This window comes from Vanessa atalanta, chromosome 8 (assembly GCF_905147765.1).
Source record: "Vanessa atalanta chromosome 8, ilVanAtal1.2, whole genome shotgun sequence".
NCBI lineage: Eukaryota > Metazoa > Arthropoda > Insecta > Lepidoptera > Nymphalidae > Vanessa > Vanessa atalanta.
The window spans coordinates 5,960,419-5,977,180 of NC_061878.1; the positions used below are offsets into that span (position 1 = coordinate 5,960,419).

The 16,762-nt window shown below is 29.9% G+C and overlaps 3 protein-coding genes across 3 annotated transcripts; 1 reads left to right on the top strand and 2 right to left on the bottom strand.

Moving 5' to 3' along the window:
- Positions 1–37: 37 nt before the first annotated feature.
- Positions 38–11,443, bottom strand: LOC125065701 (GPI inositol-deacylase). Its single transcript, XM_047673474.1, has 17 exons — positions 11,291–11,443; positions 11,124–11,215; positions 10,927–11,057; positions 10,327–10,484; positions 9,847–10,125; positions 9,387–9,557; positions 7,617–7,738; positions 6,443–6,577; positions 5,581–5,737; positions 5,013–5,284; positions 4,192–4,320; positions 3,698–3,919; positions 2,616–2,804; positions 2,135–2,288; positions 1,590–1,990; positions 1,335–1,436; positions 38–812 (listed from the first exon to the last, which is right to left on the bottom strand). The coding sequence occupies exons 1-17, from the start codon at positions 11,441–11,443 to the stop codon at positions 392–394; spliced, it is 3,288 nt and encodes a 1,095-aa protein (XP_047529430.1). The 3' UTR covers positions 38–391.
- Positions 11,444–12,582: 1,139 nt separating this feature from the next.
- LOC125065814 (UDP-N-acetylglucosamine transferase subunit ALG14 homolog) lies at positions 12,583–13,426 on the top strand. The gene has a single exon (XM_047673650.1). The coding sequence runs from the start codon at positions 12,720–12,722 to the stop codon at positions 13,353–13,355; it is 636 nt and encodes a 211-aa protein (XP_047529606.1). The 5' UTR covers positions 12,583–12,719; the 3' UTR covers positions 13,356–13,426.
- Positions 13,427–14,220: 794 nt separating this feature from the next.
- Positions 14,221–16,606, bottom strand: LOC125065636. The gene is made up of 2 exons (XM_047673371.1): positions 16,111–16,606; positions 14,221–15,422 (listed from the first exon to the last, which is right to left on the bottom strand). The coding sequence occupies exons 1-2, from the start codon at positions 16,444–16,446 to the stop codon at positions 15,147–15,149; spliced, it is 612 nt and encodes a 203-aa protein (XP_047529327.1). The 5' UTR covers positions 16,447–16,606; the 3' UTR covers positions 14,221–15,146.
- Positions 16,607–16,762: the final 156 nt, after the last annotated feature.

Genomic DNA, 16,762 nt, shown 5'->3' on the forward strand with positions numbered 1-16,762 from the left:
TAAAACAGGAAATTTGTCATATAAAATATAAGCACAAAATTAGGCCATTTTTTTTTTACAAAATTACATACTTTTTTGAGATGTTTACAATATTCTTATACAAGTTTAAGTAGGTAAAGATGAATTGCACATACAAGACGTGATTCCGTGAGCAAATATGGAATCCAAAAAGAATTAAATTAATCACATTTCCAAATGTTACTTTGAGTAGAACTGACTACAGCAATTTAATTTTTTCAATGAATAATTCTTATTTACCTAAACTGGTAAAATATTGGTGGACTAGCTATTTTAAAATCTCTATTATAATACTCAATATATTAAATAAGTGTCAAAATTCTCTAGGATCTAAATAATAATTTCCAAAAAGAAACTATTACTTTGATTACTATCAATGTTCTAAGCTATCGCTGAAACTAAACTTTTCTCTGAGATTTTTGAATATATTGTAAATCCTATTTTCATTGCACACATCACATTCACTGGTATTTTCATCATTTTCATTGGCTTTTTCATTTGCAAAGTTTTCACTCTTCGGGTCTGGATTAGTATCAGATTTAGTACCTTCAGTTTTAGTTTCCGTTTCTAGATCCATTTTACTAGCTGTCTTTTCATCACTAGCATCTTTACTTTCCAAATGCTCTTCAGAAGTTACTTCAGTGGATTCTTCTTTGTCATACAATTGTTGTATTGTTATAATTGTAAACATAAATGTTACACCATAGTTTACAATAGACAGGGAAAATGGTCCTAAGGCTAAAATAAATATTGCCATTGTGTAAAGCAAAGCAGCTACTGCATCATAATGCCTCCTGGAAACAAAAATAAAGAAAATTTTTCAACATTTTATTCAACTAATAATAAACAATATTTGTTCAATTGATTGTCAGGAATCAAGTTTGTAGAATATATTAAAAAGTAGTAAAATTGTCCATATCCAAATATGTGTGTCTTTTATTTGTTATATCTATTACATTTGACAGTACACCAGTTGGCTATGTATGAGTAGAGTCTGTGCCTTAGAACTCACCAAAATTACCTTATTTAACTACTAATTACTATAATTAGTAGTTAAATAAGACAATAAATTTATAGTAATAATAAAAAAATTATAAAATCCTTTAATAGATATTTTATAAGGTAACATTAATTAAAACCAATTTGCAAGCATACACAATTCTATTGCCCAATACTATTTATGTATACAAATTTGATTGCGAGAGTAAAACATTTTTGGGACAATTTTGAAGTACATTGACTTGCACAATACAATTCTAAGCATTCCAAAACGTTTAGGGTATTAATATTAAGAAAACAATTTCAAATATACTAACAAATTTTTCTTTGGTCCATCCATCTGCCAAATAATAGCAGAACATGCTGACATCACAAAACCAGTGTGGTAGGATGTATCTGGTTTTAAAACCATACTATATCTGAAAATTAAATAACATATTTATAATTAGTAGTTGTAATTTGGTTTGTTTGACCTAAAACATTAAAAGATAAGTCAATGGGAATAGTCTGTCGAAGCAATACTAAGAAATATTACTAGTGGATTAATGATTATTTAAAAACAAACTATTTACTTGAAATTTCGAGCCCATGTCAATAAAGCGGGTATATTAACAATTGTCACTGCCATCCACATGAAAAATAGCATCATGTGAAAGTTTATATTATTTAAGTCTTCATCCACATGCTCGGCTTCATTTGTGTCACACTTCTCTTTTTTTTCTTCTGTGACCTTAGGTAACAATGCTTTTGAATTGTCATTATTCTCTGTATTTGTTGATTTATCATCTGTTGATGCATTAACACTCTCATCTAATGGATCTTTTTTATGTGTTGCTATGACATTTTTTGCTGGACATGATTTTGTGGCACTTTTAGTTTCTTTGGATTTAAACATACGACAGATCCTGCTTGCTATTTTGGACATTAGTCTATAGACAAAATCTTCAAGATATTCTTCATACATTTTAGATAGCTAAAAGTAATAAAGTATTAGTAGTATAAAAGTATTATTTTTATGTTATCTTCAAATGATATATGTATCTTCAAGATATAGATGTAGCATTTTTACTATAAAAAGATAAATTAATGTTTTATTTTTTATTTGTCTATAACTAACCATGAATGCATAGAATGCAGCACCAGCAGCTAATGACGCAGCACCACAAGAAAGTGGAACCGCACATACAAGAGCAGCACTCATAATCATAGGCACTTTTTGTAGCCCTGCTGCCATCTTCTCAGCTAGCCCTGTACCACCTCGCCATACTATCCTAATAAGAAAAAAATATATTAGAAACTGCAGCAATAATATGAAAGATACACTATTTTTATTTGTTTATTTATTTATCCTTCATTGCACCCAAACTTAAAACTAAAAATTACATTATAGCTACACAAAGTTGCATGAGGTGCAAAGGTGAGGTTAGTTATTAATAAGCAACTTGATCGTTAATTTTCACGCATTCTCATATTATTTATCACAATTCTTATCGCAAATCAAATTGGGAAAAATAAAACGCATCCGCATTTAGCATTATTACACTATACACCTAAATAAAATATTGATGAAAACATTTTTAGAATACTATTGTACAAACCTAAATAACAGTCGATGAGCCAATTGAGATGAAAATACCATCACAATCAATACAGCTGCGGCAACCACATTTAATATACCCAAAGCAGTCATATAAGCTGGCAACACTAGCAGTGAACGTGTAAAATATTGTAACTCGAGATTTTTCCAACTTGCGTTTTCTAAAAGAAATGTCAAAAAAGGTACTGACCTGGAACAAGAAACAATTTTACTCTTACTTTAATATTTCCGCATTTGTAAACTAGAGAAGTCACTAAAAAGTGCAAAAGAAACAAAACAAGTGACAAAAAATAAACTTTGCGACATAATGTAAAAATGCACTTTTAGAGTTGCACTCATTGCGCCTCATAAACAACAAATTACGACGAATTATGATTGAATAATTGTTGCCTCATTTAAGATTATTTATGCAATTAATTATAACAACATAATAAAAGTACATCTTTGTTACAAGCATCGAAAAAGCATCCATGTTCAAATAATAATATGAGACTATCCGTCAATCTGAGCACGCAATGAGGGTTAAATCCAATTGTATCAATTAAGGTTAATGGGCTAGATTTTCTCGAGTACTCTCGACCCATTTTCTGAACTTATTATAATTTAAAGTATCAGAGTTAGGGCTGACATCTCATCTAATATACTTTCTATACTATATATAGGAGTAAAGATACATAAGCAACATTGACCTTGAATTGTCATAACATAATTTGTCAATATATGACATGATTGGTATCGTCATGATAAATCAACTAAAATCACACAGTGCATCTTTTGTTTTTGAGTAAGTTAATAAAGATTAAATAAAATTATTATGCCAATTTATGATGGCCCTTATTGTGGTATCCACCGTCCATAGACATTGGCAATGTAGGATATATTAGCCATCTCTTGTCTACATTGTCAATGTGCCAACCACTATGAGAACTAAGCTGTTATGTCCTTCGTGTCCACAGTACTGTTTACTGAACCCAAAGAATACAAAGTATTGCTGTTTTGCGGTAGAATGAGTAGATGGTACCCAGATTTGTTGCGCTGTAAATTTGTAAACAATAATTGAAAAATCGTATAAAATAAACTTACATCAAAGTCATACTTCCTAATCTTCCAAACACCAATGCGTAATACGGTTTAACGCCTTCGCTCATCAAAGCACTGTGTATCGATATACACGAGCCGCGTTCTTTCAAGCTCAAGATATTACTTCTAGCTGCGAGTAAAACTATAGCCACTACATAAGGCACTAATACTGGGGTGTAGTTACGTGAGAGTTGTGCTAAGCGATGGTACCACGATGTTGAGATACTGAAATATATTTTATTTATAAATTATTAGTTAAAGAAGAATTACATCTTAATAGTTTTTACAACGCGTGACGTCAAACTATAATGACATGTTCAAACTATCGGGTATCGGTAAAAGTTCATGTTACGACCCGAAACGGAATTTGAACTCAGAACCTCGGAACATAAAGCCGGATAAGCTAGCCACTAGACCAAGAAAGCGGCTATTTTTCATATGGAAATTATATACATTTTAAAATTATTATTTAGGTATTATAAATATTTTGTACTTACCTAATCCTAAAAGTGCATTTTGGATCTAATAAAAGAGTTATCTTAACTTTATCTACGGCCTCTAAGCCTATTGTTACATTAGGGTTGCTTTTAAATAAGCGTAGTTTCATGGGCGTATTTTTCAAATGCCTGAAAAAAAAAGAGTCAAAATAATTTAATATAAACAATAGCTACACAAGACGTTAGGTACTGAGTTCATATTTAAGCATGACAAAGAATATATATAATAAAGAAAACCATAGACTAGCAATATTTTATTATTATTTCATAATAAATGAATTGGACAGTAATTGCCTATGTTCAACTTTTATATATTTATAAAGGTTACTAAAAAGTTAAATAAACAAGAAAAAAGTACAACGTATTTAACATCCACGTGTCAACATTAAACATTAACATATCAGTATTCAACATCGATTTAAAATGACGTTTTACCAATTCTTCTTATCTCAAACCAAGTCTTATGACGTTTCGTTGTCGATCACCAAACTGGTGAGGAAATAATCTGGTGACGTGGTATCGATATCATTCTCTGTAAATGATTCTAGTTCCACGGAATGCTTGCGGAACACCATTAAGGGGAATTAAACGAGGACGAGAGAGATTCGAGACGAGTCTCCCCTGCCCCGAGAGTTTTAACAAATTTATCATCAGTCAATACGCTAAATTTTAAAAATGGAAACTACAAAGCTCAACTCCTGCTATAATGATATAAATCTAAAACTTCCAAAACACGCTAGAACATCTGGTATAAGTTTTATGTACCTATATTGAATACCTATAAAAAATACATTTATTGCATAGACAATAAAATAACTTACGTAAAATAATGAAACGATTCATGATTCTTCGCCCATGGCACGTGCAATTCTGCGGACACGTGGTACTGTGTCGTTTGACAGTTGCTCGTCGGCTCGACGTATAACAAATACGCTTGATGAATCACATTCAAATCAGACAGAATCAATTCATAATACAAACTGTTCGCTTCGGTTTCATCTTTTATTACATTTCTACCGAATGAAAAATCTGAGGGTAGTTTAACATCAATCTCCCTCGATGCGTGATCGTTTATATCCACATTTAGTACTATCTGTAAAAATCTTACCAATTAAAAAAATATACAGCACTTAGTACAAGTAAGAAAAATTTAAATTTTAACTTCAGTAACATTTAAACCCAATGTCACATATTGAAATATTACATTGAAATTAAAATATATAAGAGATTGCTTACTTGATATTTTTGTAAAGGTTAAAGTTTGATATTTTGTTAATACAAAACGGAGCAATACTCAATGTTGCTGTTTGGGGAACTCAATATAATGGCATTCTTTAAAAAAAGCATATATATCGATTAGTTCCATTTTAACATAAAAAAATAACCTACCGGCTTCTTAGTAGGGGATACTTTAACAACAACGTGTGTCCAATCCGGTTCGATTTCCATCAGTTTATGTAAATGTACCGTCGCTAGCTTTCTCTTGCCGAAGTTAGTAGCTGCGCCGGTCCAGCGACTCAGTTCGCTCAGCGAGGTTGCTTCTTTGCTAGAAATTTAAATCAGATAGTTATTACTTAAGACTCATTTATATAAATCTTCACTTCACTCGCGTTTTGAGGGTTAGTCGTCGGGCATAAAAAAGTATCTTTACTCTCGTACTTCCTTGGACTTTAAGCTTGCTTCTTAACAAATTTTATCATATTCATTTCAGTGGTTTTGTCATGAAAGAGACAGACGTACAGACAGACCACAGACAGAAAACGTCTATATATAGACAGAGAGACAGACAATTAATACATGGTGGTAGGGTTTTGTGCAAGACCGTCTGGGTAGGTACCACCCGCTCATCAGATATTCTACTGCCAAACAACAGTACTCAGTATTGTTGTGTACCGATTTGAAGGGTGAGTAAGCCAGTGTAACTTGCAGGCACAGAGGACAAAACATAGTTAGTTACTTAGCTCCCAAGGTCGTTGGCGCATTGGCGATGTAAGGAGTGGTTTATATTTCTAACAGCGCCATTGTCTATAGGTGGTGAAGACCACTTACCATCCATTCCTCGTCCAATCTATACATCATAGGCCTCGAAATTCCTAAAAACCTGTTAAATAAACGCGAAGCTTCCCGGATGACCTACTAGTCATAAATTAGTGGGGTCAGCTGGGTTTAAAACCGCAATCTTTGATTAAAATTCACGTATTAATAGATACATGTTGGATTGATAAATAAATCTCTTGTCTTAATTTCTTACCAGTATCTGTACGAATTGTAAACATTCTTCGCGTTGCATCCAAATATCCAATCTCTATCGTCTACGTTCACAGATTCAACGGCTACAAATCTATTTTGTGGGAAACTGACAAGTCTTATCATCAGATGTGTTGTCCTATAAAGATAAATAAAAAATATTTAACATTATTACAAAAGCTGTAAGGCCAAAATATTTAAACGAAATGAAACTCAATTGTATATACATAAAGTATATAATGCAATATGAAACAATATTAACATTAAACCATATTGATTCAGCTAATAGTTATTAAGTTCTATTAAAATTACTAACTAATAGCCCAGTGGCAGCCCGTCATAACTACATAGGGTACCATTGAAAATGGTACCCTATGTAGTTATGACGCTATGGAAGCTGAATGGTACACCTACTTAGGACACGGTTACTATCATTGCTTACCAAATCTCTTTTTTGTCGTGTTTTTTCGTTATTATTCTTAATTTTTGTTTTTTTTTTTTAATTGTGCCATGTTCTAAATAAACATTACTTTCTTTAGAATTAAAGGAAAGTATTAGGATGGATATGCTCTCAAAGAAAATAATATTAAATCATTTAAAAAAAAACAATAAAAAATGCGCAAACATCCATAATACATTAGTATTTATAATAAAATTAAAGAATTTATTTACTCATATTACAAGAAAGGTAAGAAAGATTTGGATACAAAATATAACAAATAGCTAATTTCACCAACGTTTCACGTATAGTCTGTAAAATAATTACCCTTGTTACTCGAATGAATTAAGAAAATACGTTAACGAAGGTGACGTAAGCTCTCGGTGTAATAATAATTATTTCGAGGTCTGGAAAAATGCCAGCAATGCGCTGTATTTGTTACCAGACGTATTCAATGAGATAAATATAACAATTTCATTTTCCTCGTAAAATGCAACCATTTTATGAATTGTATTAAAATTCATTTTCAAATTCTCGTATCGTATCTTTAACCCATTTCTACTGAAACGTCTTTATAGTAAAGCGATATATTGAAAGTAGAGATAACGATTAAATAAGTTACATGGTATATTTTTATCAAATAAATCAATTTCATCAGCATTGTTAGATAAAAAATATCGGTTATTCCAGTACATATATACAACGAGTTGTGTCATATAAATGTTTTTATACAAGTTACCTCTCGATCTCCGGCCGCGAAATTTGATAAATTCGCCTGTTATCTTCGTACCAAAACGAATCGGCTTGCATAGTCACGTTGGGTCGTATTATTAATGGATTTAAAATCATTGATCGATTCGTCTATAAAGGAAATTAATATATATATATATAAAAAAAAACTGTTACCAGATATTTTGATATATAATGGAAAAGCTGGTTGGTCTAATGGGCAACGGGTGGTTTGTTGTGACCTTCACTTATAGACATTAACACTATGAGATCCTATATTCTAGATTATGAGACACTACAGACTCCTAATATAAAAAATGTAAAAACTTTTTGGGGTCAAGACCCTTGGGTCATAATCTGATCTGTATTACAATGATTCATCCTTCAAGCCGAAAACAGCATTAAGTGGGCCTTGATGTTTGTAAGTAGAACTGATGAGTGATATCGTGACAACCATACATATAATCATTATAATCATATATTATGGATTATTTATATATTATGTTAAATTGAAAAAAAAAATGTCAGTGTGGGCCACGTCTTCCAAGAAGAAGACAAGCTCGAAGTCCAGCGAAGATCAACTGATGTTCAGTAAAAATATAAAATAACGCCATAATTTATAAAAATAAAATGTAAAAAAAGGCACGGGCAACTGTGAGCCCGTGGATGTTGTAAATAAAAAAAATAAACAAATAACATTTAAAAGGAAGCGCTCTATTCTACGCAGACAAAAGATTCACAATTTTTTCATTGCTTCACAAGATAGGCCTGCATTGAGAGACATGCAATTTGTTTATGTAACTCCACTACATATAATGTTGTCTTAGATTTTCGCGATTATTACACATTGAAATAAAACTAGTTTTTAACGGATTTAATCGCGTATATTAATTATTTTAACATCCCGACGTTTCGAGCACTTTGCAGTGTTCGTGGTCACGGGCAGACTGGCCCGTGACCACGAACACTGCAAAGTACTAGTTTTATTCCACTACATATTATCGAAGTCCCCTAGCCACGTTTGTCCATCTGTTTGTTTGCAATAACCCAAAAATACCGAACGGCTTTTCGTGCAGTTTACGCAAAATTAGTTGGGTGATTTAGAAATTAGTGGAGACACAGACAGAAACAGAAAGTGACATTGTTTTAATCCATATCCATTAAAACATTTGTTAATAGGGCTTAATCGTGCAACCCCGTCTGGGCAGGTACAACCCGCTCGAGAGATATTCTACCGCCACTCGGCAATACTTAGAATTGTTGTGTCGGTTAGAAGGGTGAGTCGGTTAATGTAACTACATACACAATTATTACACTGACATATAATTTAGTTCTCAAGATTGGTGGCGCATTGGCGATGTGATGATGGTTAATATTTCTGTAATACAGTGTCACTGTTTATGGTCGGTGGTAATAGCTTAGCATCAGGTGACCTATTTACCAATCTGCTTACCAATTTTAAAAATGGAAAAATTTTAAAAAATCCTGTTACGGTTCTTGGGTGAATGTTACCAAATAAAAGATTCATTCATATGCCATGTAGAAAAAAAATACATTGAAGTGTACCAAAATCAATGAGATGTTATTCTCTAGGACTCTTACATTTTAGATAGAGATTAGATAAAAATAATAAAATATTATCTTTGACAAACAACTGAACATTATTAAAATAAAAATTTCACAGGTATTCTTAATATTTTACATATTATATTAGCATGATATTATATCAATGTGAAATTTTCAATAAAAAAATATTTATTTAATAATAAATAATGAATACCTCAAAATATTGTCTAGCACTAGCTGCTATTTTCTGATTATTTTCCGTAACTTGTGTAGTATAAGGATCGATAATACTGAAGAGGAAACGGTTGACTACCATCACGAGCTGCTTACACCACACCATGCTGACATGATCTGGTGTTACCCATACACCGGGAATAGCTGTGGCCTGTTAAAATCAAACAGTTTAATTAGTTAAGAAATACCTAATAATCTATAACCTACCATGGACATATTTTTTAATTTTTACTGTAAAATTGAACTATTCAATTAAAAAAAAATACTCTCCATAATATGTTATTAGTTTTATACTGCTAGCATTGTACAACTGATAGTTTTGATATAGGATTAACAACCTCAAATTAAAGTTATTTAAATTTAATTTTATCTATATTGCGAACAATATTCATAAACCAAAACAAATGATAATATTTTATTAAAATGTACATGAAATTTACCAGAGCACTAATGTGACTATCGTTTGAAGAGGTCAGACCAGCTGGAACCAGTACGTCACGTGGTCCACTTCCAATGCTTATTAGAAACTTTTTTTCCTCTACCTCCTTATATTTTCTGACATAGGCTTCCCATTCTAAGTTCATAAGCATATAATAATCATTTATTACTGAATCAAAGTTAATAACTGGAGCCTCAAGTGGTGTTGCCAATGTTATTACAATATTAGTAGTATTGATTGTACTTGGATATGCCAAGAGACGTTTAGCAATAAGTCCTCCCTAAAATAAAAAATATATTAAGATTTTTTTTATTCATATTATAAATGTCAATATAACTATTCCATGTTTGACAATAAAACTAACTTATATATGGATTTTTCCATAGGGTGGTTGGTCGCCTTGAGGGTTAAAAAAAAACAAGATATTATTGATAAAGTAATTTGAGGTCATTCTAAATGAACAATAATAATGAGTCCTTACCATTGAATGTCCGATAAGTATAATTGTAGTAGGAACTGACTTTGTATATCTATTGCTTTTATAAAGGCTCAATATTTTTGTTACACAAGCCGCTGCAAACTGTGTCTGACTTTGTAGTACACCACCATACAAACCTGAGAGCTCTTCGTTATAATTTACTAAAAATTTATAAACACAGTGAACTTTTTGTATCATTTGGAGAAAGTAAGGTGAAATATGTAGTAAAGACTATGAAATTATTATATATATTATGTTTTTTTTTTAAATATTAAAACGTGACATAGATCCCTTCCACATAAATATATTAAACAAGACAAACAATTTGACAAAAACTGTTTGGAACATTAATTTATCATTCTTCATATCATCATTTTCTTACTCATATCACTAAAGATTTTCAATAGCGACCGCCCAAAAAACGGAAAATTAATTGGATAACAGAAAAGAAAAACTTTACCATTTTATTTTAATATGTAACATTTGTATTTACCTGTTTATATATAAAAAATGGTATAATTTTAAATCTATTAAGTATGTCCATTTGTAAATGTGTATGTGTAAAATATAATGGGTAGTTAGACTTATCATTAGCTTACTTACTTGTAAAATAATCAAAATGGTATTCATATTTTGATGATAATGCTTTTCTCAAGGCCACAGACGCTAAAGATCTAGCCTGCATGTGACTCCCTGAATTCCCTGGCAGATAAAGAACGGGTACACCATCAAACCTTAAAAAAAAAGTAAAGGTACAAAAATATGTACGAAACCAATTTTAAGAAACTAGTTTCACTTACCACATTTTTCTAGCTCTCTCTGTAAATCTTCCTTCGCTGTATGCATAAAGACCATATTGTGGAAATATTTTGTTTTCGTCCAGAGTTATACGCTGAAAGTTTACGAAAATATTTTATATGGAAATCAAATACTTAGTAAGAATGTTTAAAATTATAACAAAACTCACCACAAACTGTGGATACTCAAACATATATGTCATAGCACAATAATTATTTTTGTCACTAAAATAATTATTCAATATACCGAAAAAATAACCCACAACAAAAATAAATGATATAATTTGAAAGGCACTTAGGCCAATAATATTTAATATTTTCATTATTATTACGTTTATTGTAGGGATATTTAATAAATACGTATTATTAAATTATTTGGAAACTAAATTCAGCGCAAATAAAATATATTTATATTATACATTTCATATCGCGGCATATTATTACAATTAATTAAGACATATTAACCACTATATAACAAAATATCACAATTCACACCTGACAATAATAGACTAAGAAAAAAAATAGAAAAACAATGTGCAATGACAATTTGACAAGATAGTTGCCAGCACCTAAAACCTTTTACCTATCACGCTATTAGCGTTTCTAATCTTATATTGCTTAAACCTTTTTTCAATTATTATCACCTGAAATATGATACCACAGTATTGCATTCCCTAATGGTCTCATTGTTGATGCAAACATTTGTCATTCAAGCGCATTTTTTCTTCTTATTTTTTTTCACATTTATATACATCATTAATACTCGATTTTTGTTGAATCATTAAAATCTTAATTACTACCACCAGGCTAAAGGTCAATTTTAATAATTTGATAACAATTGATTTATATCCATGAAAACTAAGGTTTTATTAGTACAACCTAGTTTGATATTATTTGCAAATCTCAAGTGGTTTAGAGAATTTCCGTGGTTTTAGAATCTTATTTATCCCAGTTTATATCTTTGAAGATAATATTATGTTCCAGCACCAGTATACCAAAAGGGCATATATTTAAGGACTTAATGTTATATTCCTATGGAAATAAAAAGTCATTCAAAATACTTTATAATTTTAATCGAAAAGCTAACAAAAAATATCAGTCTATAGATATTTCTGCACATAACCTATTATTATACTATTCTTTTTAAAATGAGTAAATTTAAAGTTATTAAAATCTAATTAGTGGACACCTGAAATTTTGTTTTAATTTTTCACATAATCACGTGATTTCACCAATATATTTATAGAACGCGTACATGGTCTCAACGGGCCGCATAACTGAAGTTCGTATTAAAGGACCTTTAAAAATTCAATGTTACATGAAGTTAGGTTCTTGAAAAACAATATTAAGGAAGTATTTTCATTTAAAATATCAAATTTAAAAAAAAGGGTTGTTGCTCACCGTGTAGCTCAGCTTTAATAGCGTTGATATTTGCTGTCACTGTCAGTTACTCCGTTGTAACTTCAAATTTGTTTTGAGGAGTGAGGAGTTGTCTGTTGATAGCTTTTTTATGATATACAGCTACATTTTTATTAAATAAAAAGCGATTTCTTTTTATCGTTGAATTATTCATTGATATTTATCGAATTAACAGTCAATATGGGTTTTATCTTATACTTAGCAATGAGTATAATTGCGGCGTTCATTACGAGAGTGTTCTTTCTATTTCATAAAATATTAAAAAGTGATTGCCAATTAATTAGCCCAAATAGTTATTTAAGAACAATTTATTGTATCGGGTCTGGTGGGCATACGACAGAATTGTTGAGACTCATGTCTCATTTAGACTCGAAGAAGTTTCAGCCACGACTATTCATTCTGGCAAAAAATGATATCAGTAGTGAAGTAAAAATACAAGAAGCGGTGGATGGATCTGATGATTATACCTTATACAGAATACCCAGAAGTAGAAATGTTAAGCAATCATATATATCATCTGTATTCACAACTATTTATGCAACTCTTTCTACAATTCCTATTTTATTTAAGTTTAAGCCTGATGTTATATTTTGTAATGGTCCTGGAACATGTGTACCTGTTTGTTTGGTTTCTTTTTTAATGAGATGTTTGTTTATTTTAGACTGTAGAATAGTATTTATTGAAAGTCTCTGTCGAGTTCAAACACTGTCTCTATCTGGCATAATATTACAATATTTTGCCGATATATTTATAATACAATGGCCACAGTTAAGGCATGTATGCTTCAGAGCTAAATACTTTGGTAGATTAACATAGATTATATTAGTATTATAAACTTAATTTAATTAAATACAAAATCAATTAACTATTTCAAAACAATTCCTATTTTCATCAATAATAATTTATTAAATATTTTTGTTCGTAATTTTTAAACAATTAAGAAACATATTTTGTAAAAAACATTTATTTTGTATTTATGAAATAAACATTGTAAATCAAAAGCCTCATACATATGTAAATGTATCGTTTTTTTTAGAAATTCCTTATACATAATGATATATAACATTATGAAAATATACAAAAGAAAATTTAAACCGATAGTTCTTATCCTAAATTAAATAGTAAATCCAAAAGAGAAATCACAATGAAATTAATTTGTTTCATATAAATATAGATCTACTTTGAAGTAATATCTATGTCAGATCAACATTAATCTATCTATAATATACAATAAATGTAATGATTCCTTTATAAATTGCCAACAATGTAAAGTGTAAATCCTTCAGTCTTCACAATAACTATGTGCATTTCAATCACCAATTTTAACAGTCAAAGGGAATCTAGTGATCTCCTTTCCATACTAAAAATAATGAAAACTCTATAAATATGTTTGATTCATTAATATGGGTGAATCGTAAATGTTTCTAAGATACATTAAATCAAAATTAATTTGCACATATAGGAACCTATTAGTAACTACTAATATAGCTGCTGTTAAGCTTGTATTGTCACAGAGAACAGACCTAACAGTGACAATTTAGTCTTTAAAATGCAAAATTCTGCAATAATTGCAATTTTTTTTAATAGCTATATTTTATATATTTATATCAGAGATTCCATCCCTTTTTGCATTAAACCTCCTAAGAATATAAAATTACTTTCAATAATTTTTACAATTGTATAATACAAATATATTACATAGATATTGATCATTGCACATTTACATGTAAATATATATTCATATATGAAAACATTGCAACATGTCCCCTTTAATAACTCTGTAGTCTACTTCTCCACAACCCTTAGGAAGGTACACTGGATGGAAACTTCTGATTAAATTTAAAAATGCATAAAGTTTACACAAACTTCTTTTTGTTTTTACAACAAAATAAGAGATACTGTACTAAGGAAAAATAATTATTGGCATTGATCACATTTTCCTTTCTTAACACTGGATATTTGTTGACTTCATCATGACTATTAACTTTATACATAAATATATACATATATGTTACAGTTATGTTATATAATGTAGTAATTGTGTTTTCTTTTTAATATTTGATTTAAAAAAATTATTACTGTAATTAGAATAATAAATTGACTGTACTTACAACATTATAATTACAAACTCATATTACTCAACTCAACAGTGGCTTGAAGTCTCTTGAGATAAAGATTTTTTCCTAATTGAATATTTCTGTATTGGTATACAAATAATAAAATAAAAAATAATTGAAGTGTTATTGTTCATTAAGTCCTTTAAAAATACATTAGTTATAAATAATATTCGAATGAAAAGTCTTCAATAAAATTTAGAGTAAGATTAAAGTATATCTTATTTAAACTTAAGATTATAGAATTAGACACACAGTAAAGTACAGACCGATGAACATCGGCCACAATGAGTTGTTAAAATCACAAATACACCTTAATCTAGATTAAATTACAATTGTAAATAAAAGACACCTCATAACAATATCGCCCACAAGTCAATATTTAGGCACATCAGAGAATACTAGAAAATTGGTGACTTAAGTAAAACCATAAGTACAAACGGAAGAATTAAGTTTTGCTTACATATCTAAGTTCAAAATATAATACATGTTCTTAGGGTTTGTTGACATCAATGTTTGAATCGGTTTGGTGACTGGTTTCCTGTTTAGGGCTGTTAACAGTTTTCTGATGTAAGTGGTATTTTTCTTCATCAATTAAATACATTGCTTCATCATATGTTGGCGGTGGAAGTTCTGAACTAGAAGGCTGCGGTTTGCTAATTGCAGCACTTGATATTAGAGCATCATAGGAAGGTGGTAATGTTGCACTTGATGGTGATCGAGGGACTTGACCTACATATGCCTGTTCAGCTTGTACACTTGCCATATCCTAAAATAAAATATTCTTTATTTAAGTGTTAATTTATATGACAAACAAATATGATTATGTATATTTGTGTATATATATTAGGTATTTTGCTGCCTTACCAATATCTTTAGTTATTATGATGCTAATAAATTAAAGAAAATTTACATTTTGTAATTTTTTATAAAAATTAATAATAAAAAAAAAAACATTTTAATAATTATAACATAATAGTACCAATACTGTTGTACAACAGCTGTTAATGTTAACTTTTAGGTAACTTTCAAATATAAATTCCATCTGTAATTGTTATAGTATTAAGCTTTAATCAATAAATAAATGTACTTTGTAGAATGATTATCATTAATAACTAAATTAGAAAGTATAGAAAAGCTTTTTTTTTTAGTGAATGGCCAAAGTTGCTATTTGTATTGAATAATGCGAAAATTACTTTTACTTTAATATTATTTTCATTAATGATAAATTTGCATAAGTCAATAACACATATCTGTTTGTATTCAGTGATAAAATTAAATGGATTTTTGGGTTAAGGTTACAGAACATTTACTTTTGGAGATAAATAGAAAATACAGTTTATGCACAAAACACAGTTATCAATGGCCCCTATTTATTTTATCAATTTTCACATGAACATAGCAAAATATTTCAAAGTAAAGCTGTTAATATAAAAAACAAACTTTCGCACACTTACCCTAATAATTGCACGTTGATGTAAAAGCATTTGAATAACACTTTTTCTCCTCAAATATAACATGCTTTTAACAGCGACCATCATTCCAGAGCATATAAATATAGGTCCCACGAGCCACATGTGTCCCAAATTACTCAGAATATATCCATCAGCATCTCCTAATGCTAATACTGTGATAACGGTACCAACTGAAAATAACACCATGGACAGCACAAAATAGGAATAGCTCGTACAATCACATCGTCCAAATCTTTGATCTTCCTCTAATTCGAAATCACGGTGCCGCAAACGATGCAAACGTTGTCGAATGAAAGGACTATCGAAAACGGTAGCCATTTTTCTATTAATTTCTTTACACGAGTCAATAAAATTAAGTACTTTATTTTCAAAACAAACACATATTTGGAAATGCTAAAGGAATTGTTTAGAAAAATGTTAAAAAAAATAACAAGTACAACTATCACAAGAAGTAACTTTTGCTTTTCTTGCCCTTCAGGCACAGATTAAAATACAAAACTTACAATACGACGAGAAAAGGTTTGTTTATCTATTGAGGTGTTACCATAGTGTAAAAAGATCTTATTATTTATTAATCAATACATAAATTCGTGTATTGATCGCAACTATGTAAAACACTCATGTTTTTAAATAT

What these genes read in the sequence shown, in the direction of transcription:
- LOC125065701 (XM_047673474.1), bottom strand. Translation starts at nt 11,443, where the DNA reads ATGAAAATATTAAATATTATTGGCCTAAGTGCCTTTCAAATTATATCA. An exon ending in TATCCCCTACTAAGAAGCCG is followed by an intron (nt 5,285 to 5,580) that starts GTAGGTTATTTT and finishes AGATTTTTACAG; the next exon opens with ATAGTACTAAATGTGGATAT. An exon ending in GATGGACCAAAGAAAAATTT is followed by an intron (nt 813 to 1,334) that starts GTTAGTATATTT and finishes TTTTGTTTCCAG; the next exon opens with GAGGCATTATGATGCAGTAG.
- LOC125065814 (XM_047673650.1), top strand. Translation starts at nt 12,720, where the DNA reads ATGGGTTTTATCTTATACTTAGCAATGAGTATAATTGCGGCGTTCATT.
- LOC125065636 (XM_047673371.1), bottom strand. Translation starts at nt 16,446, where the DNA reads ATGGCTACCGTTTTCGATAGTCCTTTCATTCGACAACGTTTGCATCGT. An exon ending in ATCAACGTGCAATTATTAGG is followed by an intron (nt 15,423 to 16,110) that starts GTAAGTGTGCGA and finishes ATTTTATTTTAG; the next exon opens with GATATGGCAAGTGTACAAGC.